Source organism: Chiloscyllium plagiosum, chromosome 27, assembly GCF_004010195.1.
Source record: "Chiloscyllium plagiosum isolate BGI_BamShark_2017 chromosome 27, ASM401019v2, whole genome shotgun sequence".
NCBI lineage: Eukaryota > Metazoa > Chordata > Chondrichthyes > Orectolobiformes > Hemiscylliidae > Chiloscyllium > Chiloscyllium plagiosum.
This window is the reverse complement of record NC_057736.1, coordinates 34,820,533-34,847,407: the sequence shown is the minus strand read 5'-3', so window position 1 is coordinate 34,847,407 and position 26,875 is coordinate 34,820,533. Positions and strand designations below refer to the sequence as shown.

Here is a 26,875-nt window from a genome sequence, read left to right as displayed (position 1 = left end):
TCCTGAGAGTGATTTGCTGCTTCTCCTCACAAGATTTGGTGGAGTTCTTCCTTCAGACTGTTTCCTGTTTGTGTAGAGAACTGTGAGCTTCATTCTCTCATTGCCCAGCTTGTAGCTCTCATATCTGTATCTTTCCTTTTATTTGTCTGCCGGGCAGATGGTTTCTTTGTGAACTACCTTTCTGCCAGAACTACTTCTGGGTCAGGAGATGCCAAGTCACAATGACTGGTATTTCTTCTGAGCCAAGAAAACAACAATGTATTCTTTTACAATTGTGAATTCTTCAAAACCTTTTTCAAACCATTTTGAAAGAGTTGCAGATTCCAGCAATATTTTAATAGACCAGTGAGTTTCCCTCTAAGCCACATATAATCCTGACTTTGAATCATATCATCATTCCCTTCACAGTCATTGGCTCGAAAGTCCAAAGCATCCTTCTGGACATGAATATTATGACGTCCTTCTGAGATACCTTCTCCCCATTCTCAACTTTCTCCAGTTCTCCGTCTGGCAATTTGTACTCTTCCCAGTCATCTCTGCTCATTCTATTATGTTGTCGGCTGAGGTGGATAGAAAGTACGGTACGAGGATAAAGTGGTTTGAGCAGTTTATTATGAGTCAGAACAAAGACTGACATAAGACACACCAAAATTAAGTATAAACATGCAATTCACCAACTATTTCCATTAATTTTAATAGCAGGGCAGTGGCCTGTAGAAATTAATTAGCAACTAATCTGAGGGTTGTTGGTCATTGATTTAAAAAATATGATTGGGGCAGAGTTTGGGTGTTATGGGAATATGTTCATAGCCAGGTCTGCAAGATTATAATAGTGTTTGAACTTGAGTGTTGAGGTCAAAAATGCCACTGTGAGTGACAAATCAATGTTAGATTTGACTGATACACAATGTATCTACCTAACAACATTGGAACATGATAACACGACTAAAATGTACTCCAGATGGGGCCCAATATGTTGCTTCTGCCAAAGTTAGGCTTGCATAGCACAGACACCATTTTGGACGTAAAACAGCACCAAGGGCCAAATGTAATGGATCACATTCCAGAAAACAAAAATACATCACCTTCTTTAGGCTTTTTTAATGTAATTCTATAACCCTACTTTGGAGAGCAAAGATTGAAAACTACTGTAATGTATTCAGTTCAGAATTCAATTATGAACTGAAGCAGTGTTTCATGTGTGAATAACATCTTGTTGATAAAGAGATCTACTTTATTTAACCACTTATTGACTGCTTTAAATCCCTCCAACGTCTCCACCTCTTGGAAAAGAGTGAAGCGCGACAGAATGTGGAATTGGTTGTTAGGTCTCAGTTCGTGTTGGCTGGCTGTTAGCAAATGTGTGAAACCAGCCTGAGGGCAACTGTGCCACTGACATGTCCCCCTCTTAGCTTCCAGTTGTTTATTATCTGTTGCTAATGTTGCAGAGATGCCTTTCCATAAGTTGAACAAGACATTTCCTGCTCAACAATTAATTAGTTGCTGCCCCTTAATGTTTATAACCCTACCAGCTACTTCTAAATGTATCACTTCTTAAAGGAATTTTGTGAGGCTATATCTGCTCTATCTGAAAACACTGGGTTGGTTCAAAATCACCTATTCATACAGTAATGTGAAAAATACTTTAGAGGTGGCAGGCCAAAGCAACATGTGTCTTCAATATATTCAGCAGAGTGGGTAGATCTGTATTGAATTTAAAATTGTTTCTCGATGCCGATAGACTTCATGCACTTCCCACATTCTTGGCACTTTTGGACAAGCTAATATATTTGATGTCAATGAACCACTTTAGCTGTATGAGAACCACAAATCACTGTATTTAAATGCAGTCTCGAATTTTAAAAAGTGTGAATTGAAAGAAGACAATGTTAAAGCCATTTCAGAAAATGAAAATATACTGACATACTTTTTCAATGACCCATGTGATATCCCTGTAATTTTAGGTTGAGTAAAATAGAAGTTGATTCTTTGTTATTTTTCTGTGTTTTATATCTTGAAGTACATGAGCAAATCTTCGAGAAATAGGACTCTGCCTTTCTTTATTTTCCATGAGAATCATTGATAAAGTTTGTGTTGCTAAGTTAAAAATTTAAGTGAGCAATTTATTGGTATGTTTTCCTGTCTTACCTTTAGGATTTACATTCTGATATCCCCATTCCTTACCTGAGTGATGTAAAGGGAACCAAATTTCCCCTCACTCCAGCTTGATTTCTATCTAAGGTGCTCTGGCAAGTGTAATAACATTGATCATCCAGTTGTTGCCTTACTCATTGATTTCTCTCGTTCCTTTATTACCTGTTAGACCAAATGACATAGCTCTTTATAAACTGCTTTACCTGAGTACTCGATTGGACTTTGTCCTAAAAATCATATCATAAAGTTAATGAAAATCTTGTGAAGGTCTCCAGTGGAATATTTTAAGCATGGCAAATTTATAACAACATAGAAACGATTGCAAAAAGTTTGATAAACTTAATTAGTTTCTTTTCTTTTCAAAATACCTGAAAATAACCCTTACTGGCTAAGCCTGACAAACTCAGTAGCTTTTGAAGAACTATCATAGAGTTGACTGACTTGCAGACGTTTCTTCCTTTTACATAAACAGCATTTCTGGCTGTTCCCTAAAAAAAAGATTTTTTGGCAACCTTTCAGGAAGCTCTGCTTGAAGTCATGTATGGAAATCTGGGCAATTTACTCCGATTTCTTGGTTCAAAACAAGCCCATTTCATCCTGCTCTTCCTGTGCTTCTCCTAAGCCTTTTTATTTAAGACCAGGTCCCGAGTCTATGTATCAATAATTCTCAAAATACCTGAAAATCTACAGAGCTATTTTAGTCGGTTGAAGCAGTAAAGCTACAAGCAAAATTATATACTTACCACTCGCTATGAAACTTGAGCAAAGAATATAAAACTTTTCCACTGTGAAGAAAGCATTTGAGCAGCTGCACATTTAAAACCCAATAAGGTAAGTGTTCTACAATGTATCGGAGAATACGTTTGCTTGGATCATTTCTTTTTCCCTGACGGAATTTTTCAGGCATAGCATCATGCATACAAACAGGTCTGAGGAAGACAGATGAAAAATGATTAGAATTGCAGATTATCTAGAATGAGCATCACAGACAGTGGATGCCTGTGCGTTGAAAGCAATTTTGATTCTTTAAGCTGTCATTGCTACAGTACATAATGTACTGATCACTAGTTGAACAAGCAGCTTTCAGTTATTTCGTTTTTGCAGTTTCACTTTCCTCCAATGGAAAAGTAATGTTACTGAAATCTGGAAGAGAACTTGAAGGCGTTAGAGAGCTTCTGTGTATGGAAATGGATCAATGACATTGGAATCATTAAGAAACATCTGATGCAAGTGATTGCTTTATTTTGCAAGATAAGTTTCTGAAAATAATTTTATCCTTAGTGCTATTTTAATTTGATCACAGCCAAAAACACACATTACAGCATGTTGAAGAACTAACTTTTATGTTGTTAAATATAAAGATACTTTTTTTTATTTTAAAAAGCATACAGATTGCAAATGCTTTCCTATGAATTAAATTGAAACAACAGTTTCAAAATGAAAATTCTAGTTTACACTTAAGCTGGAGGAAAGACTTAGTGCATGTATTGTCATAATATTAGTTTCCTTGTAGTCTTCTGCTGAACTTATGCTATTGATAGACTTCAAATTGACAACGTTGTTGCATTTGTGATAAATTCAAATAAACGGCATTGAAACAAAAGGGAAAAAACACACTGATTTTGTTGTCCTCATGCTCATTGGACACAGTCTGCTTTGTTTTTGGAAAAATAGAGTAAGTTATGTACAGCCTCACATCAGTTATTTATATCAGAATAGATTACACAAAGTCTTTTCTCATTAGTCATATTTTGCACACTTCATCTATTGTAGCTGTTGGGGCACTGGTTAGATCATTGGGTTGGCAAAAATAATGTTCACAGCAGCTGTTTCATCTTCCTCCCAACTCTATTACAGACAGATCTTAAATAATGTCTTGAATTCTTATCTTGTACAAAGGCAATTAGTTTGAGACAATAGGAGCTGTGTGGCACAAGTAACATAATTAAATATTTGTGGGTTAATAACAATATGTACAGAAAACAAAGATTGAAAAGAACTGAAGTGTTGACTGATTTAAATCATCACGTTAGTTTTTGTGAAGGCATGGTGTCTTGCTGCTTTAACATTGAAAATACTTGAAGTCATCCATTTACAACTCATGGTGTTTTCAAGGGTTACTATTAATCTAAAAACTGTATATAATGTGAATGAGACCAATTTTCTTTTGGTAAGGGCTTTATTGTTGGCCTATTTAACATGTTAGTGTCTTGTTAGATTGGCAAATCTCAAACTGTTTTTAAATTAAATACATGAGGATGTATAGTATCATCACCTTCTTAGAAAAAGACTTGCTCCTAATCACTTAGCATATCCTGTCAGTAAAGTGATGTATGTCAATATTGATGAACAGTTTTGGAACACACAACTGTATACAATCATGTACCCAACTGGTATGTTTGATATAGATGCAGTCAACATGTTTCTACTTGTGGGCAACTTGTGTGGCGTGAAGTAACCACTAATGTATATTCAGTAGGAAGTTTGGGAGAAGCTTCTTTACCTAGAGAAATGTTACAATGTGGACTTTGTTGTAATAGGGAGTAGTTGAAGTGAGCAGCATAAATGCAGTGAAGGGGAAATTAGATGGAGAAACGGGCAGAAGCCAGGGTTGGTAGGGATACAAAAGGAGATGAGAGTTGAGGAGTGTGTGAAGCATTGACACTAGTGCAGACTAGTAGGGCTAAATGGACAGGTTCCCAGTTGAAAATACCTTACTGTACATTGTGTTCTGGAATAAGCCATGCCTTTCAGAGTTGACACAGCTAGTTAAGGACACATACGCACAAATCACAGCACAGATACTGATCATTCAGCCCAACCAGTCAATTAAGAACAGGAGAAAATGAATCAGTGGTAAAGAGTTCAAAGCATAGTACTTGCATAACTTATTTCTGATAGTTTTACCAAAAAACCCTTTTCGCTACATGCCTTTAGCATAATTTGTGCAAAATGTATTGTGTAGCCCTCATCTATATACACTTCAGACATTTTTTTTTGTTATTTTCTTTCACACTCTGGGAATTCTTTCCCAATTCATGATGTTATTAAATAAATTTCAGATGCTATGTCCCTAGATTCCTAGCTGTCTTGAACTAGAATTTGTTTAATGTATTTTTTAATCCGTTTTGATTGAATCAATAAATCACCTATATTCAAGGTGGTGTTAATGTTGCTTCAATCATTTTAAAAAATCCTATTTGGAATATGGCCAAACTACCTAATCCCCCCGTGCCAAATCCCTGTAGTTAATTCCTGCAAATTGGGTAGAATAAGCAAATCGCCTTTTTCCGAGCTAAGATGACTGCGTTAGAAATCAACACAATTTATCTAATTTTTATGTCAAGCCAAATTAACTTAATTTATAAATAAGTTGATCTAAAATTTTGAAATGATTTTATTATCAAAAGACCGTCAGAACAGCGCTTCTAGCAGAGAAATGTCTGTGTTTTAATTATGACTTGCAAATGCAAATGAGGTCATATTAGGATAATTCATCAATATAATTCATCAATATAATTATCCTAAATAGTGTGACAAGCACATTTCAAAGTTTGGAAACTATAATACAGTATTTGTTTCTGTACGTCATGAAGTCTTTTATCTAATTAACCTGCTGTCCACAAGCAAACTCATTAGGATTTAAATGATTAATGATGATCATCTCAAAAACATAATGTGAATTGTCCAAGTGTCATGGAATAGGACAGAGCGTTTTGGAACTAAAATAAATACATGCCCCACGGTGCAGCAAGACTAAATTCCTCAAATCTTGGGTGACCAGTTTTAGCAAGGTCACTGAGACAAGTGGAGAGCAGAGTTTCAGATACTTCTACATGGGAGGAAAGGAAGATGAAACATTAAAAGAGTTGGATGTAGAAGGGTTAAGGCAGAGGTCATGTAGTTTCTATTCTGCATCTCTCATGCTTAATGTGTAGGAAAAGGCCAATTTGAGTGAGAAATAAATGAAACTATGAAATGCCATCAGTAATAACCTAACTGTCATTGAACAATCTCTGCAAAGTACAACTGAAGGAAAGAACTTCCGAACAAAATGAAAAGGATGGATCCTTTGCAAACATCTTTGGCCAGAAATGCCAATTGAATGATTCATTTTGACCTCTTCCAGAGGTATCCCAGAAGGACATTTTCAGTCAATTTGATTCAATCCATGAGAAGTTGAGAAATGGCTAATTACAATCAATACAGGAAAGGCTATGGGCCCTGACAAATTCCTGGCTGTGGGACTGAAGAGTTGTGCTCCAGAATGAGCTAACTGGCCTGCTCCAGCTGCAGCTACAATATTGTCATCTATTTGTCAAAGTGGAAGATTACCCATTTATATTATAAGCAGGACTATTGCATTATTAGACTTTTTTCAATCATTGGCAAAAGGATGATTGATACCACAGACACTGCTGTCCAGTCAAACCTATTGGGGGCATCTTGCCTTTGGAAGAGTCCAGTTTTAAGGACTCCATGATCTGTATATCTCCTGTGTTCAATTTTGCCTAGTAGTTAGTCTGCTGTCACTTTGCAAGCTTCACACAGTAAAATCTGTTACCTTGCTGTAATATCTACTTTACAATTTATAATACGTTTGACTGTTTTAAATAACTTAACCCACATTCAGTCCATGTGAATGTTTGATTATTAGACTATTATCAATTATATGACATGGTGAACAATAATGGAAAACATTGGGCTGATCAGGCCTATCGTGAACAAGAAAGTTAGTCTACAAATGAAATATAGCCTTAAAATGAAAGAAAGTGTATGGGATAGCCATCACTGAATTTGTATTTTAAAGGGTCAAACATCTTGAAGACACAACATAGTGGTGAGCAGAAAATTCCTCTCAAGAGGTTAATTTAACTCAATTAAGAAAGCTTAGTGACAAAGGTGTGTGCTGTATTACTAGCAAGCAAAGGAAGGTCAAAGGCATGTAGTTAAAATGTCCTCAATTCTCCTTAGTTTAAATTAGGACACAGCAGACCTCTTAACAGAATTTAAAATGTTGACAATGGTATGTTTTTAGATCTATGAGTGTCCAATGCAAAAAAATCAAGCTGTTAAGATTTGCTTAGGAGCAAAGATCTACTGACTCTCAACACATCAGGATTATCAGCCAAAGAGCTAAAAGATCCCCAAAATATATGAACGATATTAGAAGAAACAATTCAGGATTAGATTAGACTTCCTTATACATTAACTAAAATTCATGTTGTTTAGACAAAATCCGTGGATGATTTTCTGAGTGGATAGCAAGAGCTCATGATGTGAACACCAAAACATAGTAAGATATGTGGAAGGTATGGGCTTCTACATGCACCAAGAAAATGCCCAGTTTTCAACACAAGGCACATGTCAGAAAAGACCATTGGTAGAGGCAGTGTGCTAGAGCAAAGCCTAATAAAGGTACAAAAAGCTGTGCGTGGCTAAGGCAGACCATGCACATGCAGTATATTCAAGCAATAATAAAGACAGTCTGGTATCCTGCCAAAGGTAGATATGTGAAGTGATTGACAAATCAGCATCTGACATTGTACATGATGAGACAGGGAATGGTGCACCCATGTTTCACGGTAAATCCCCGGAAAAACATCAATGGCATCACAAGGTCCAAAAAGTTTGCAAAAATTCAAATTGTCCATCTTTTAAAAATGTGCAACTGTTCATTATAGGCTAAGATTGATGACCGGGACAAGCACCAATATGGTAAATTAAAAAATCAAATAGCCACAGACATGGGAAACAAGGATGAAACCATTGAACATAAAGCTTTAATTGTACAATGGTTCACCAATTCCATGATCAGGATCAATAGTGCTGAGTGTAAGTACATTCAATCCACCCGAACATTGCAGATTTCTACATCAGACACTGCTGGACTAGCAACTTCAGGTCTACTCGCATAGTGTGACCTCTTACTGCTCACAATCCATAGAAACGGTCAAACATGAGAGATACACCAGAAACTGCAGCAAACTATTCAAGAAATACTTGCAGAATTAAATGTTGAAGAATAGTTCAGGAAAGACACCATTGGTGGGAGGCATCCTAACAATAATCACAATGTAGACCAAAGTGTACAAGAAAAAAAATATTTGTGCTTGTGTTAAAGATATAGAATTAATGATTTTAATGTACATATTAACTGGAAAATCAGTTTGGTAGTAGTAGCCTGGATGAGAAGTTCATAGAATGCTTTCTTAGAACATCATATTTATAGACCAGATTATATCAGTATTATGTAATTTGATAAGATACGTTGATGACCACAAAGTTATAAGGTAGCAGCGACCCTATTTTGAATATTATATCCAATTTGAAAGGAACAAGAATGTGTCTGAGACGAGTATTATAAACTTAAATAAGCACTACTATTTGGCATGAAAGCTGAGCTGGCTGAAGTGAACTGCCATACTAAGTTAGAAGATGGATCAATGGAGACTTTATGGAAAATATTTAAGGCGATATTTTAAAATACTCAAAACAAGTGAATGCTTACTATAAAGAAGCATTCTAAATGGAGGATTCACTGTCTGTGGTGAACTAAAGAACTTCTGGAAAGTATTAAACTTAGTGAAAAGCATATAACTGCAAAGCTATATGGCAAATGATTGGTCAAAGTATTTTTTACAAAGGCAAAGAGTGACTAAAACGTTATTTGAGGGTAGAAATTAATGGGAAAGGAAGATACTTAGGAATTTTAAAATAGATATCAAGCACTCTTATAGGCACTTAAAGAGAAAAAGTGAAGGTAAAATGAGTGTTGATATTCGAGAGAGTTAGAATGCGCTGTTATAGAAGATAATGAAGAAATGGCAAATGAAATGAACAAACATTTTGCTTCTGTCTTCACTATACAAGATACAAAAAGTTTTTTTTAAATTCATTCACAGGATGAGTGCATCCCTGGTCAGGCCAGCATTTATTGCCCATCCCTAATTGTTAAGGGTCAACCATGTTAGTGTTGGTCTGGAGTTACATGTAGGCCATACCAGGTAAGGATGACCATTTCCTTCCCTAAAGGACATGGGTTTTTTCCTGATAATTGACAATGGATTCAATGTCATCATTAGACTCTTATTTCCAGATATTTATTGAATTCAAATCCCATGACGCAATTCAAACCCAGCTCACCACAACATTGCCGGGGTCTCCGGATTAGTAATCCAGTGATAATCCTACTCGGCCGTTACCTCCCCTAAAGGATTCCAGTAATAGCTGTAAATCAGGAAGCATAAAGAAAAGTGGGAATCAGAGAAATTACAATCGTAAGGGGAATGATATTCGGCAAACTGACAGAGCTGTAGACTGACAAATTTTCCAGTTCAGATGGACTTCATCCAAAGCTCTTCTTCAAGGTTTCCAGTGAAATAGTGGATACATTGGTGTTAATTTTCCAAAATTCCCTTGGCTCAGGAAAGCTTCCATCAGACTGGAATGTACCACATATTTCTTCTTTTCAAGAAGGGAGGGAGGTAGAAAACGAGAATTTAGAGGTCAGTCAGCTTAGATGTCCATTATGGAGAAACTGTGAAAATCAATTGTTAAAGAGATTTTTGCTTCCTAACTAGAAAAACACAAGATAATCAGGAAGATCAGTATAGTTTCATCACAGGGAAATTATGGTCAACTAATTTGTTGGAGGTCTTCAGAAGAGTGCCATGTGTTATGGATAAAAGGGGGCAGTTCCAGATCTCATTTGACAAATTGCCACAGCTAAGGTTATTGTGGAAAATGAAAGCATATTAGCATGGATAGAAGATTGGCTAGTTGTCAGAAAACAGATTCTGGATTAGAGATGCTGGAAAAGCACAGCAGTTCAGGCAGCATCCGAGGAGCAGTAAAATCAACATTTCGGGCAAAAGCCCTTCATCAGGAATACGGGCAGAGTGCCTGAAGGGTGGGATAAATGGCTTACTCCAGTTCCTGTGCTGCTGCATTACCAGATTCTGTGACTCATGGAAATTTTCAGTTAAAGTAAAGTTTCAGGATTATACTTCCTGCCATGGTTTTTACAAAACCTGTCAGATATGAACATTACTATTTAAAGTTCCAAACTCTGATCTTAGCTCTCTTATAAAACATGATGATTCAAATGTTTATATTCCAGAAATGACCAGACTAGTTTATGCAATCTCTCAGGGTGTAACCTTCACTTCACTCCCTGTACTCTTGTGCTATTACCTCCAGGACCTATTGGATCCTATCTTTGCCTGCTCCTAATTTTCACCTGCAGCCCCTCAGTGATCTCACCTGAAATCACAAGGTTAGTTTGCATACAGAACAATCACACTCTGCTTTACCTCAATACTGCTTCTTGTGACTCCTTCACTGTTGCTAAAGTATCAAACTGATTATCTGACATCGCTCAATATTTGAAAGACTGAAATCTTTACTTTGGTCTGCACTCCGAATACTGTTTTGTAGACAGTTCATCGCTCTCTACGGTAATAGTCTGAGACTATGTCAGTCTGTTTGCCAATTCATCTTACATCTCATCCTGAGATGAACTTTTCACTTTATGTTCATGCGACCACAAAGGGCACCTGTTGCCACCTTTGCAACATTGCCCAACTATGTCCCATCCCAACTTATTGGCAGCTAAAACCACAATCTATGACTTAGCTACCTCTAGATTCTACCATTCCAATGCTCCTATGGCTGGTCTCCCACTTTCTACGTGTTCTTTCTAATCATGAGGTCTTCCAAAACCTAGATGCTCATGCGTAACTTGCAGAAAGTCTCATTCCCCCATCAACCATGTGCCCACTGTCCTACATTGTCAAGTGATGCCTGGAGTTTAAAATTCACAAGGAGAAATTGAGGACTGCAGATGCTGAGGATCAGAGCTTAAAGTTTAAAATTCACAACCTTGTTTTCAAATCCCTCCATGTCTTCACCTCTCCCTATCTCTGCCATCTCCTCTAGTACCGGACTCGCTGAGATATCTGCGTTTCCTCTGATTTTTTTCTCTAACTTCTTGAGCATTCTCAATTATTAATGTACCACAGGGATGTGTGCTTTCAGTTGTCTTGGTCTCAAGTTCCGAAAATTTCTCTCTACACCTCTTCATCTCTTTCCACCTTTAAAAAACCCCTTAAAACATATCTTGATCAATGATCTCCATGGTAGCTTGGTGTCATGTTTTGTTTTCTGATCCTCGTGTGAAGCATCTGAGGAAGTTTCATTACATTAAAGGTGTTATCTAAATAGAAGTTGCTTTTGCAGCCCTGATAACATTCTGGACAGATAGTGCTTCATTGTCTCCGAACTTCCAATACATCCTTTCTATAGTGTTGTGAAAAGGACTGCATGCAAAACTCCAGATGTAATTTAACTAGGATGCCAGACAACTTCTTTGGCTTTGTGCTATTACCATATAGATTTGAGGGCTAACATTTCACCAGCAGTTTTGATTTTGTCTGAATCTAACAAACCTTAATGATTCGTGTCTGTGCATTCTTAAAGCTCTTAGCTTCTGACTGAGGGCAAAAGCATCTGCATGAGAACATGGAAGGAGAGGGAATAATAAAAGAGTCTTAATGTAAGGTCTGGAAAAGAAGATAACACCAATTTAGTTAAGTGGTTGGTGAGTGAGGACAACCCAATCAACAGTATACATTGGGATTTTCAAAAGGGCTCTGACGAGTTACCACACAATGATTACTCTGAGAAGTGGAGTTGTGCCGCACTGGTAGAGAAAAAAAAATCTGGATTAAATAAAAAAAAATTCTGGTCGGAAAATGTCAGCTAATAATGGTACTTGTTCAGCACGAAATCCAGTGATGAGTAGTTTCCCACAATGATTGGTGTTGAGGACCTCACACGTCAACATCTATAATAATATGAATAATGTTTTGAAAGAATTATGTGCAAGTATAAAAATGAAACAAAGGATTCTGCTAGTGTTATAATCTTGGATGTGAATGAAACAAAAGCACACAAATTACAGGCAGAAATAGGTGATTCATCCCCTTGACTCTATGCCACCTTTCAATAAAATCATCATTGATCTTTGTGTGTTTGAAATCCCACATTCCTATCTGTCCCCAGTAATCTTTGATTCCCTGCCAAACAAGCATCACATTTTGGTCCTAAGTCACACAAGCCTTTGTGAAAGAAAACAGAATTTCCTCATCTAGATTCTAAAGGGTGACATCCAATTCTAAAACTGAGCCCTCTCATTTTCAACTAACTCATTAGAGTTAGTACCCTTTACCTGGCCAAGTGGTCAAGAATATTCATGAGCATTCAATCAAATCATCCTTTGCTCCACTGAATGCCAGCGAAAATAAGTGCAGCTTGTCTAATCTTTCCTTATAAGACAACCCACTCATTTCAGGTATCATGTCCAGTAAAATTCCTCTAAACTACCTCCATTGCATTTACATTCTTCCTCAAATAAGGAGACTGAACTGTTCGCAGTCTTCAATGTGTGGTCTCAGCATTGTCCTTTATAACCAAAGCACAACATCCTTATTTGTATGTTTAGTTCCTCCCATTATAAAGAATTGTATCCCATTATCATTTCTAACTGTTTTATTTGTATAGTAACTTTTTGTAATTCATGCACTAGAATACCTAGAACTCTCTACATTTTGAAAGTTTGCAGTTATTCTCAATTTAAGTAATATTCTTTGTTTTTATATAAAGAGAACAACTTCTCATGTTTCCACATTATACTTCATCTTCCATACTTTTGCCCATTCAGTCAACTTATCTATATTATTCTTGGTATCAACTAAGAGAAAATGAGGTCTGCAGATGCTGGAAATCAGAGTTGATAGTGTGGTGCTGGAAAATCACAGCAGGTCAGGCAGCATCCGAGAAGCAGGAGAATCAACGTTTTGAGCATAAGCCCAGCATCAGGAGCGAAGCTTGTGGGCTGGGTTGGGGGTGCTGGGGGAGGGGATGCGGTGAGAGATAAATGGGAGGGGGATGGGGCTGCGGAGAAGGTAGCTGACAATGAAATAGGTAGATGAAGGTGGGGGAAAAGGTGATAGGTCAGAGAGGAGGGTGGAGCGGATAGATAAAAAAGATAATGGACAGGTTAAGAGTGCAGTGCCGAGTTGGAGGCTTGGGAATGGGATATGGTGGGGTCAGGAGAAATGAGGAAACTGCTAAAACCCACATTAATCCCGTGTGGTTGTAGGGTGAGGCATTCTTCCTCCAGGCATTGGGTGATTAGGGTTTGGCGATGGAGGAGGCCCAGCACCTGTATGTCCTTGGTGGAGTTGGAGTGGGAGTTGAAGTGTTCAGCCACATCAATATTTGGGTTTCCTCGACCATTCCAGAACCTTCTCCTGGTCTCTGGAACTGCTCAGACGCCATTAGCCATGCGGCTGCTCCAGCCATAACCGCAGCAGTGAATTATGATGTCACTTCCATCCCTACTGCCCCACAGACCGCAGTCACCGCCAACCATGACATCTCCACGATCACCGTCCAGACAACCACCTCCACGATCGTCAGGAAGACAACTGCCTCCATGACTGCCACAAGATCCACCGCTACCAGCACCAAGGTGATACCTACCTTGTATGACATTTCACCCCACAGTTGCCACCGCCACAACCATTTTCACCCCCCCAGTGATGTCACTCACCAGAACCCCTGATGACTACATTGCTGACGTGAACTCACTCACCGGAACTCAGCAGGTGACATCGCTGATGTCACGCATTACATCCTGTCCACCCCCTATAGATGTCACCGCTGCATTCACTCTTGCCCCCGTGGTGGGTGATCCCATAACCACACACACTCCAGTGACAGTCTCCACCCCCACTCCCAGCTCCAGCCCAACCCAGGTCCTTGCTCCCAGTCCAGCCGTGTCTTTAGAACATAGAACATAGAACATTACAGCGCAGTACAGGCCCTTCGGCCCTCGATGTTGCGCCAACCAGTCATACCAATCTGAAGCCCATCTAACCTACACTATTCCATGTACATCCATATGTTTGTCCAATAACAACTTAAATGTACTTAAAGTTGGCGAATCTACTACCATTGCAGGCAAAGCATTCCATACCCTTACTACTCTCTGAGTAAAGAAGCTACCTCTAATATCTGTCCTATACCTGTCACTCCTCAACTTAAAGCTATGTCCCCTCGTGCTCGCCGTCACCATACTTGGAAAAAGTTTCTCCATGTCCACCCTATCTAATCCTCTGATTATCTTATATGTCTCTATTAAGTCACCTCTCAACCTTCTTCTCTCCAACAAGAACAGCCTCAAGTCCCTCAGCCTTTCCTCGTAAGACCTCCCCTCAATACCAGGCAACATCCTAGTAAATCTCCTCTGCACCCTTTCCAAAGCTTCCACATCCTTCTTATAATGTGGTGTCCAGAACTGTACACAATATTCCAAGTGCTGCCGCACCAGAGGTTTGTACAGCTGTAGCATAACCTCATGGTTCTGGAACTTGATCCCTCTATTAATAAAAGCTAAAACACTGTATGCCTTCTTAACAGCCCTGTCAACCTGGGTGGCAACTTTAAGGATCTGTGTACCTGGACACCGAGATCTCTCTGCTCATCTACACTATCAAGAATCTTACCATTATCCCAGTACTATGCATTCTGGTTACTCCGACCAAAGTGAATCACCTCACACTTGTCTGCATTAAACTCCATTTGCCACCTCTCAGCCCAGCTCTGCAGCTTATCTATGTCTCTCTAACCTACAACATCCTTCATCACTATCCACACTCCACCGACCTTAGTGTCATCTGCAAATTTATTAACCCACCCTTCTACGTCCTCATCCAGGTCATTTATTAAAATGATGAACAGCAGTGGACCCAACACCGACCCTAGTGGTACACCACCAGTTACTGGACTCCAGGATGAACATTTCCCATCAACCACCACCCTCTGTCTTCTTTCAGCAAGCCAATTACTGATCCAAACTGCTATATTTCCCATAATCCCATTCCTCCGCATTTTGGACAATAGCCTACTGTGGGGAACCTTATCGAACATCTTGCTAAAATCCATATACACCACATCAACCGGTTTACTCTCATCTACCTGTTTGGTCACCTTCTCAAAGAAGTCAATAAGGTTTGTGAGGCACGAACTACCCTTCACAAAACTGTGCTGACTATCCCTAATCAAATTATTCTTTTCTAGATGATTATAAATCCTATCTCTTATAACCTTTTCCAACACTTTACCAACAACTGAAGTAAGGCTCACTGGTCTATAATTACCAAGGTTGTCTCTACTCCCCTTCTTGAACAGGGGAACCACATTTGCTATTCTCCACTCTTCTGGCACTATTCCTGCAGACAATGACGATTTAAAATCAATGTCAAAGGCGTGGCAATCTCCTCCCTGGCTTCCCAGAGGATCCTAGGATAAATCCCATCCAGCCCAGGGGACTTATCTATTTTCACACTCTATTTTACTATTCCTTCAGCCTTCCCCCTTATTGAGGATGAATGTTCAGTCCTCAGTAAAGGCCTCAACTTCATCCCTCTATGCTCCTGGATTAACGAGATTGACACTCGTCGCGATCTTGAACATTTCTTTTGCCGCCTCCATCTATGGGCCCACTTTTTCAATCAAGCTCCCACCCACCCACCGAGGACCCCTTTTCCCATCTCCAACACACTCCATCCACCTGGACACCCTATGCTGGCCTGTTATCCACTCTTGATCTCTTCATTTCTAATTGTGACATAGACCACCTCAACCTGCCCACCCCCCTCACCCAATCCAACTTCCCGTCCTCACAACGTGCAGCCCTCCACTCTCTTCTCTCCAATTACAACCTCACCATCAAACCCACAGACAAGGCAGGGGACACTGTGGTAGTTTTGCACACCAATCTCTGCACTGCTGAAACCAGGCGCCAACTTGCAGGCACCTCCTCCTACTGCTCCCTTGGCCACGACCTTATCTCCCAACACCAAACCATCATCTCCCAGAGCATCCACAACCTCCTCACCTCTGGGGATTTCCCATCCACAGCCTCCAACCTCATAGTCCACATCCCTGCATCGCCCGAATCCACCTCATGCCGAAGATCTATGAACCTGAGTTCCTGGTCGATCCATTGTCTCAGCCTGCTCCTTTTCCACTGAACTCATCTCTCCATACCTTGATACTATTCTGTCCCCTTTAGTGCAGGAATTTCCCACCTTTGTTCGGGAACACCACCCATGTCCTTCACCTCTTCCAAGATTTCCGTTACCCCAGCCCACAACATCTAAACTTCCCAATGGACATCCAGTCCCTGTGCACATCTATCGGCTATGACAAAGTACTCTAAGCCCTCAGTTTCTTCTTCTCACGCTGTCCCAACCAGTACCCTTCCACTGACACCCGCATCCACCTGGCTGAACTGGTCCGTTAATAAATTTAGCAACTTCTACTTCCAATCCTCCCATTTCCTTCAAACCAAAGGGGTAGCCATGGGCACCTCCATAGGCCACAGCTATGCCTGCCTGTTTGTCAGGCATGGTGGAACAGTCCATCTTCTGCAGTTACACCTGCACCATTCCCCACTTTTTCATCTGCTACATTGATCAGCGTATCAGCGCCACCTCGTGCTCCCATGAGGAGGTTGAACAGTTCATCAACTTCACTAACACTTTTCACCCTGACCTCTAATTCACCTGGACCTTTTTGGATACCTCCTTCTCCTTCCTAGTCCTCTCCATCTCCATTTCCGGTGACCAACAAACCATGGACATCGACAATAAACCCATCAAATCCCATAGCTGCCTGGACTACACCTCCTCCCACCCTGCCTCCTGTAAAAACACCATCCCTTATTCCCAACTCCTCTGCAACCACCACATCTTTTCCCAGGATGACCAATTCCACCATAGAAAATCCCAGATGGCCTCTTTCTTCAAAGACTGCAATTTCCTTTCTCATGTGGTCGACAATGCCCTCCAGTGCATTGCCTCCATTTTCCGCACCTTCCTCCTTGAACCCCAATCCTCCCAATGCAACAAGTACCGAATCTCCTTGGTCCTCACTTTTCACTCAACCAACTTCCGTTTTCATTACATCATCCCCCACCACTTCTGCCACCTACAAACAGACCCCACCACTAAGGGTATATTTCCCTCCCGACCCCTATCAGCATTTCGGAGAGACCATTCCCTCCATGACGCCCTTGTCAGATTTATGCCCCCCATCAGCCCACACCCCACTCCTGGCATCTTCCCCTATCACTCAGTGCAAAAACTGCACCCACACCTCCCCCTTCACCTCTGTCCAAGGCCCCAAAGGACCCTTTCACATCCAACAGAAACTTACCAGTACTTTCACAAATGTCATCTACTGTAACTGTTCCGCCCAATGTGATCTCCTCTACATCGGGGAGACAGGACGCCAACTTGCAGACTGTTTCAGAGAACATCTCTGGGACACCCGCACCAACCAACCCCACCATACCATGGCTGAACACTTCAACCCCCCTCTCCCACTCCACCAAGCACATGCAGGTTCTGGGCCTCCTCCTTCGCCAAACCCTCACAACCCGACACCTGGAGAAAAATGTCTCATCTTCTGCCTTGGGACCCTGCAACCACACGGGATTAATGTGGATTTCACCAGTTTCTTCATTTCCCCTCTCCCCACTTAATCCCAATCCCAAACCACCAACTCAGCACCACCCTCTTGACCTGTCCATTACCTTTCTCATCTATCCGCTCCACCCTCCACCTTCCTCTCCGACCTATCACCTTTGCCCCACCTTCATCTACCCATTGCATTCTCGGCTACTTTACTGCCAGTCCCACACCCCCTCCCACTTATCTCTCAGCACCCCTCAGCCCACAAGCCTCGTTCCTGATACTTGGCTAATGCCCAAACATCGATTCTCCTGCTCCTTGGATGCTGCCTGATCTGCTATACATTTCCAGTGCCAAACTCTCAACTTCATTCTTGCTATGTCATCTTCACAAGACAGTCTTCGACTTATCTTTGTGTCATCTGAAACTTCAGCCACCATGTTTTCACTCCCTCCATCTGAATCATTGATCTAATCTTTGAAAAGTTGTGCACCCAGCTTAGATCCTGCAGGACTCCATGTCTCCCAAATTGCCAATATGAAACACAGCCATTCATGAAAACTCTTATTTTCTGTCTGCCCATCAGCCAAACTTCTATCTGAGCTATTTGTTACTCTCCTGTCACAAATTTCTATTTGGCCTAATAACCTTTTAAGTAGAACCTTGTCAAATTTAATATTGATGAAAGTATTATTTGCATTTTTGTAGTTCTAAACCGAAACATGTTGTATATCATTCAAGGTTTGCAACTAAAGAGTAAAAAAAACCCAAGTTTTATAGCTCATTATGTCCTATAGATTCACAGCTAATAACACAAAGCTGTCACTAAAATGAATAGAATATTAAGATACGTTGCTAGAATGATCCAGTGCAGTTGCTAATGTTTATAGCTTAATGCATTTGTGTTTGCATGATTTGTTCATTAGAAATATTGATGACTAAACCACAACAAGTTGTACTGTTCACCAGTTTTAAGTCTCAATATGTTTTTCCAGCAAGTGTTTTTTTTCAAAGCACTGAATAGAGTGAGTAGCCGCTAGAACTGGCACAATTTCTGTTATGAAGTCTTCGTATTTAATTATTCATGTGGACTTGGGTTTGAAGGACTATGGATACCGCCACTGGCTTTCTTTCAGAGGTAAATGAAAAGACACTGGAACATTTATTTTAACAAGGCATTGCTTGGTAGTCATATACCTTGTGATAACTGCTTGTTTACCCTGCCTGGCTTTATAACTGTCAAGCTCCAGTTTCAAATTTGGATATTCTTTGTGGTAGTTGGTAACCTCCTTGCTGAAAGAAAGGAGCTTCCCAACTTAGCTTTCCTGTTTCAGTGACAATCCTTTTTGTGAACCTACTGAATTGGAGTTGCCCACTTGCAGTGCGTGAAATAATCCTAGGGGAGTTACCTTTTCAAAGATCTGAGAGCGACCTGCCTAGGTTTGGTGACACCTAACTACATACATCAAATGACCAGGCTGGCAGCCATCTGAATGTTCCCAGATCTTACTCCTTCAAGAACCAATGACCATTGGCCAAAAACATGTTTTCCAAAGTGCATCTTGAGAAAGATAAAACTATTTCTTTCCTTTTCCTGGTAACAATGGGCATGTGCTTGTGTGTGTTTTGGGGTATTTAGAATGTAGATATTCATACTTTCATCCTTCAAACAGTGTATTAATCAGCTTTACATAGAGTCATAGAGATGTACAGCATGGAAACAGACCCTTCAGTCCAATTGATCCATGCCGACCAGATACCCCAACCCAATCTAGTTCCGCCAGCCAGCACCCAGCCCATATCCCTCCAAACCCTTTCTATTCATATACCCATCCAAATGCCATTTAAATGTTGCAATTGTACCAGCCTCCACCACTTCCTCTGGCAGCTCATTCCATACACGTACTACCCTCTGCGTGAAAAAGGTGCCCGTGAGGTCTCTTTTGTATCTTTCCCCTCTCACCCTCAACCTATGCCCTCTAGTTATGGACTCCCCCACCCCAGGGAAAAGACTTTGTCTATTTATTCTATCCATGCCCCTCACTCCCAACTCCTGTACTCAATACTCTGACCAATAAAGGAAAGCATACCAAATGCCTTATTCACTATCTTATCTACCTGAGACTCCACTTTCGAGGAGCTATGAACCTGCACTTCAAGGTCTCTTTGTTCAGCAACACTCCCTAGGACCTTACCATTAAGTGCATAAATCCTGCTAAGGTTTGCTTTCCCAAAATGCAGCACCTCACATTTATCTGAATTAAACTCCACTTGCCACTTCTCAGTCCATTGGCCCATCTGGTCAAGAGTCCATTGTAATCTGAAGTAACCTTCTTCGCTGTCCACTATACCTCCAATTTTGGTGTCATCTGCAAACTTACTACTCTACTTCTTATGCTCGCATCCAAATCATTTATATAAATGATGAAAAGTAGAGGACGCTGCACCGGTCCTTGTGGCACTCAACTGGTCACAGGCCTTCAGTCTGAAAAACAACCCTCCACCACCACCTTCTGTCTTCTACCTTTGAGCCAGTTCTGTATCCAAATGGCTAGTTCTCCCTGTATTTCATGAGATCTAACCTTGCTAACCAGTCTCCCATGGGGAACCTATTGTTTTCACAATAAATCAATAATGTTCATTTTTTTAAAGAAACCTGATTGTGATGATAGAAATAATACAGATTAAGTATTTAATTGGCCATATCCATAACTGCATAAAACAATCAACTTCATGTTGTGGTTAGCACAGTCATGGGACTAAAGGAAGATACAATGCACTCTCATCAATCATAAGTTCCAGTTGTTGCTATCACCATAGTACCTCTGTAAATTTGAGTTCCTGCAGCATCTCACTTAGTTTGTAGTTTGGTTTCACAATTAGATCCTACTTAGATTAACATTTACATATTAATGAACTGAAATGTGCAACCCATTCTAAAAGATGAAAGATGTATCAGCAATCTAGGTTTGTTCAATATATTGTTTCAGTTGCATGACACTGTGATTTTTTGCTATAAATTCTACGTCTTATGGTCCTGCTCCACAGCTACCTGAAGAAGGAGTGGCACTCCAAAAGCCAGTGCTTCCAAATAAACCTGTTGGACTATAACCAGGTGTTTCATAATTTTTAACATCATCATATATATCATTGTCTTATCACCCAACAACACTGGTGTTTTAACAGACCAAAGCAGTTAAAATATTCGCAATTGCAACGGACAATAAAGTTCATTTTAGCGCTGAAATTGAACAGTATGCGCATATTTGAGAATCCAATATGTGAATCCATGCTTATGCTTCAATTTAGCATACCTTTCTTCCTCTGTTCTTGCTCATGAATTTGGTTCTTGTCTTTGATGGTGGTAAGACTTGTTGGAACTTGTTTCATTCTCAGCTGGAATCCAATTACCAAGACATAGGGCCCATTTCACAACTGCATTAGTTAAAGGGAATGCACACAATTAGCACTGTAAGTACATGAATTGGTAAACACAGGAAATTAACAAGTTTGAAATTAATTGAGGAATCCAGTGAACGAACTGATTTGAGCATTGTGTTTAATATGTGATGTCTCAGAAATTAATCCCTATGGTACTGAGTAATGTTTAGTGCCACAGGTAGGTCTCTTTGATAAGTGTGGATAATATAAGCAGAGGGGAATTTATAAACAAAGTTCACTGTAGTATCCTTGCACAAGCTCTTGGTTAAGTCTCATCTTGGACTGTGACCAGTTTTCAATCTCTTGTTTGGCAGTGATACAAACCTCATGGCAAAGGTTCAGTGCAGAATGATTAGATTGATCCCTGATTGAAATACCCTTACACAACAATAGTCTTCAAGAGCTTTACTCAGAAAGAGCACAGATATTAGGGAGGTTTGATTGTGGTCATCAAAATACTGCAGAGAATGATCTATTTTCATGTGTTTATGTTTGAATTAAATATGTTAAGGAGAAACAGTACACATGTATATAACTTAGTTAAGTGTAGGTTACGTGCCAAGATGTTTTTCCATACTGTAAAGGTTCACTAATTTCTTATATTGAGTGTAGTTGCTTTTGAAGCATTTAAAGGGGAGTTGGGCAAGTTGCTGTCTCTGACTGAAAGTAAAGGATACAAAAAGGTGGGAGCTTCACAATGGTTGTTCTTTTCTGGATCTGAATCAGTTTGATTAGCCTTGGAAAGTTGGTGTTAATTTTGCCAAAGCACTTGCTTCTCTGAATTTGTTGAACAATTTATCTTTTCCTCTGTTCTTCCTCAGTCCTGCAAGGTTATATAACTTAGTGGATGAAAAGCATTGAAGGCAATGATGCTCAGACAGAGTTATGAGACCGTCAATGGGCCAATGATCTTTTCTTTTCCATTGATCTTGTATATTTGTATATCTCAAACAGATTTCGTTGCTCACTTGTTATTGCAATTGTATTTTACCAATAAAACTCTGAATCAGGAGTCGATACATTAGGATCATGCAATATTTTGAAATTCAAATACACTTTGAAATTTAATCTGATTTTTTTCTAATCCCATGTTAGCATGCAAGCTTTCTTAGAAGTTTGTTTGTGGGATATGGGTGTCGATGGCTGAGCCAGCATTTATTTTCCATTCCTAAATGCCCTTGAATCTCTAGTTTCCCTTGAACTGAGTGGTTTCCTAGAGCCACTTCAATGGGGCAGTGAAGAATCAGGTACGTTTCTCCATGTGTGGAGCTAGACCAGGTAAAAGTGGCAGATTTTCTTCCCAGGAGGACATTTGTGAACCAGATGGGTTTGCCATCAGGCTAGCTTCTGATTCTAGAATTGTTTTCTTGAAATCAAATTTCACCATCTGTTGCAGTGAGATTCAAACCTATTTGTTCAGAATGTTAGCCTCAGGTTCCAGATTAATGGGCAGCTTGGTGGCTCAGTGGTTAGCACTGCTGCCTCACGGTGGCAGGGACCCGGGTTCCATTCCAGTCTCGGGCAATTGTCTATATGGACTTTGCACATTCTCCCGTGTCTGCTTGGGTTTCCTCTGGGTGATCTGGTTAGGGGAATTGGCCATCTTAAATTGCCCATAGTGTCCAGGGATGTAAGGTTTAGGTGAAATGTAAAGTAGTAGGTTAGGGGAAGGGGCCTCAGTGGGATCCTGTTCGCAGGGTCTGTGTGGACTTGTTGGGTCAAATGACCTGTTTCCACACTGTAGGGATTCTATGATTCTATTAGTTCAGGGACATTATCATTTCACCTATGTCTCATGCATGTTACTCCTCAGCACCAAAAAGCAGCATTTATTAGTGACTTACATTAACTTGACTGATAAACAGAATGTCAGAAATTCAAATGGCTTGGGCACATGGTTGGTAGGAGTAATGGGAATGTTGTGAACTGGGTTTCCATACACAGTACGTTTGTGCTGGAAAGGCAATACTCACAATCATTAACTATTGGGTGTCAGACATCACCAAATGGACCCTCTGAGATTTTACAGACCCACTGATCAAGGGCAATGAAAAATACCTGGCCTTAGGTATGAAGCTGTCACAGCTCAGTTTGGGATGGGAATTCTGGGATCAGGGATTGGAATTCCACCAAACTCCAAGGGAATGCAGAGTCATTGGTCTGGGATTGGGATCTGGCTCAGGGATCAGAACCTGGGAGAGAGATCCGCATTACCTCTTGGATCTTCCCCAGTGTTAAAGGTTGGTGTGATCCAGGCTAGAAAGGGTGTCGCACGTCCTGCCTGGCCCACTGGAGCCTCAGTAGCTCAGGTAGAATCTGAAAAATATGTGTTGGATTGATGGAATAGTTTAGAATTGTGACATTTCAAAGAATCAAATTTACCTTTAAGGTAAATCAAGCCACTCAAATCTAATAAAGGAATCAATTCCTTTTATCTTTGACCAATGATAGATATTTTTAATCAACTGTTCAGAAATGTTATTCCACACTTGGAGCAAGTGGAATAGAGTCATTCTGGCTCAGAGTTAGGGACACTACCACTGCAGAAGAAGAGCCCTGTTTTGGCTAATTTTACCGTCATTGCCTTAAGGGGGCACAGCTGGTAGTTTGAAGATTTGTAATTGCTAATATTTTACACTGTGGGAATAGCAGGTCATAATAATGATGTAAGAACACAGGTGACAGAGAGACTGAAAGAGAATGATCATGGTTTCAGCAGATTAAGACATTAATGGATAATAAACTCAGTGGTTTTTCTGAAGCAAGACTATTCAACCTGTAATAAACTATAATTTTGCAGAATGGTTGTGACGTATGACTCCTGCTTTAAAACATATAGATACACAAATTGGGAGGAGGAATAGTCCATTTGACCCTCTCTAACCTTTTCTGTGTTCAATACCTTCATGGCTGATCTGATCATGGCCTCAACTTCATATTCTCACTAACTCCCCAGTACCATTTAACTTGCTTGTTAATAAATAGGCTATCTATCTGCGCTTTAAAAATTCTCAGTCTGCCTTCACCACTCTCACTGGAAGAGATTTTCAAAGTTACGTGACTCTCCGAGAGAAAAAAAATTACCCCCTCTTGTCTCCAGGTTAATGGAAAGAGCCCTTATTCTTAAACAGTTTTCCCTAGTTCATGTCCCTCTCATAAATGGAAACTTTTTGTTTCAGCCTGGCAAGTCCTCTCAGAATCCTATATGTCTCAATACGGTCACCTCTTATTCCTCTGAACTCTGATCAATATAGATTCAGACTGTACAATATAAGATTGTCATCACAAATATTAGTTGGTTGAACCTTGTCTGGATTACTTCTAACACACTTATATCCTTTCCGAAAAACCAAAGACTAAAACTGTTCCCTGTTTTCCAGACGTGATCTCACAAATGCCTTCCACAACTATAGCAAAAAAACTATATATTCCAATTCACTTACAAAAAATGAGATTTCATATGCTATTGCAATCATTTGCTACAAACTACGTACCCAACTGCAGGTTCGTATGTAGAACAAATAATCCTGTGGCATTCACCATGGGAGATCAGCTAGTACGAAATGAAATGTTTTTTCTGGCAGACACATAAGCCAACATTGAAACTTTATTGAAATGATTGACAAAGTGGAAAACATTGACAGCACTTCAGCTTTATAGAGAATTTTGTTGTGTCCTAGCCATCCATTTTCATGTGCCAGACTTCAGCAACAGATCTGAAATTAAGGTTTCTTCAGTTTGTTGCAGGCTTTATTATCCAGTTTTTATCAAGTTATACACACTGCATTCATCAATAATGTAACAAAGATTTCTATTTTAGAAATGTTTTGTTTGATGATAACATAAAGAAGAAGGAGAGTTTAAATTGCATTTTTCACAACTATACATTCCAAAATATTTTACATTCAAGATTATAATTATAAACATTTTGAAATGTATGAAATGCAACAATCAATGTGTGCAATGTCCCACTAAAAGCAATGTATAATTATCCAATGATTTTGTTTTGTGATGTTAGTGAAGGGATAAATATTGATCAGGACATTCAAGAGAAGTCTTCGACTCTCTGCTAGTGCCGTGGCATATATTAAATGAGAGAGAAAACAGGGCCACTGTTTAACATTTCTTCAGAAAACTGACCTGTCTGTCAATGCCTTGCTCTTTGGTGAATAGCTGGCAGAGTTATTAAACGTAAGGTGGGGGAATTAGGAACAAAGCTGGAAGAGAAACCAAGTGATTTTCATGCTGAGAGTGGTCTTTGACATCCCTTAAAGTAATGGCAGGTCAAGCCTTTTGCACTTGTGTATTTGTTTGAAAGAATGCCTAACTTTATCTTAGGAGTCAATCAGCCCACTTAGGTTGATAGGGTTAAATTATTATCTGCAAAAGAAGTTTATGAGAAATTTTAAAAAGAATGTTGAATCGACTAACATTTCTTATAGGGTATACAAGCCATGAGTAATATGCTGAAAGTAAACTTTGCACAATTTATTCCTCTAAAGGTGATGGAAGTTTGTCCAGAATTTTACTGAAGCTTGATTTACTGCCTCGACTTTGAAAACAGTGTGGGCTGGACAATGGTATAAAATGTCCCTTGTTATTGGAATAGTGCACTAAGATAAACTTTCAGACACTGAGACAAAAGCTACTGCAGGGAGCAGACCGTGTGCTAATCACACATTCTTGTGGTAAAATCAGATGTTGAGATATAGCCACTGACTCATTATCTTCTAACACCAAATATCTCAATCCATGCGTGGGCTTCAGTCCAACCCGAAGGGGGAGAGAGCCTTACCATCAGGAGCAACCGAACATTTCCTGCATTTGTCAGTGCAACGTGGGCTGTGAGACATAGGAAGCAATACAGAGCCTTATCATTGAGTCACAGAAGGAAAACAAACTCTTGGCAACATTACATAAAGCCAGTGAACTGTCAGGAGAAGCAGTAACTCTTTTTTTTCCCCCGAATGCATGACCAAGCAATTGAATAGTCAAAGAACCAGAGACAGAAGAGAAGTTGGTTACGGTCTGGAACCTTTTCCTATTCTTCTTTCCCCTGCACATTCCCAGTTTTATGAACAGTTCACTTGCAGTTGGAAGCCTTCAGAATGCTATCAAGCTACTTGTCATTTGTGAGTTGTGTTTGTGTTTTCCTGGCTGGGTCAGGGTTCAGCTCCTACAATAAAGCAACAGACAATTTAGAGAAGCACCATCATCAGATTCAGCATGGACCGTGCAGCTACACATTTCTACTTCCAGAGATTGAGAACTGTCAACCTTCCGCCGATTACCACATGTCCAACTCACTGCAAGGAGACGCTCCTCCAGTAGTGGAACCCAACCGGTCTGTAAAGCGGTTGCAGCAACTTGAGGGCATCTTGGAAAACAACACACAGTGGCTGCAAAAGGTAAGAGCTATTGTTTGGAAACATTGTCCTTGTGTTACAGAACAGTTTGTTAGTTGCGTCCTGTCCATATGCTCACCTAAAACCATGTGCCTGTGCAGCAACATTTAAATTTAGGCATTCTGATGTTGTGAGTCATTTTCAAAATATTTTGAGTGTCTGCGTAGTTGGATTGATTATGTATGGATGATAGAGAGCTATAAATAAGTGCAATAAAGTAGTGCTCGGGAGATTAAAACAAAGCTTTTCACATAAGCATAAAGTGAAAATAGTCCATTCAGAAAATAGAATTGCAACATGGAAGCAGCTACAATACTAAGTTATAGAATT

General features: G+C 39.9%; 1 protein-coding gene and 1 long non-coding RNA gene across 3 annotated transcripts in view; one reads left to right on the top strand and one right to left on the bottom strand.

Moving 5' to 3' along the window:
- Window positions 1-477: 477 nt before the first annotated feature.
- Window positions 478-2,981, bottom strand: LOC122563726. Its single transcript, XR_006315703.1, has 3 exons — window positions 2,898-2,981; window positions 2,185-2,316; window positions 478-560 (listed from the first exon to the last, which is right to left on the bottom strand). It is a non-coding gene; the product is annotated as an uncharacterized LOC122563726 (long non-coding RNA).
- angpt2b (angiopoietin 2b) overlaps window positions 2,707-26,875 on the top strand; it is a 247,463-nt gene continuing 223,294 nt past the window's right edge. The window contains exons 1-2 of one of the 2 annotated variants that reach the window (XM_043717869.1): window positions 2,707-2,985; window positions 25,643-26,548. In XM_043717869.1, the coding sequence (XP_043573804.1) occupies window positions 26,249-26,548 (300 nt within the window). In that variant the 5' untranslated portion in view covers window positions 2,707-2,985; window positions 25,643-26,248. The remainder of the gene's footprint in view (window positions 2,986-25,642; window positions 26,549-26,875) is intronic. The other variant, XM_043717870.1, reaches the window with a different exon arrangement.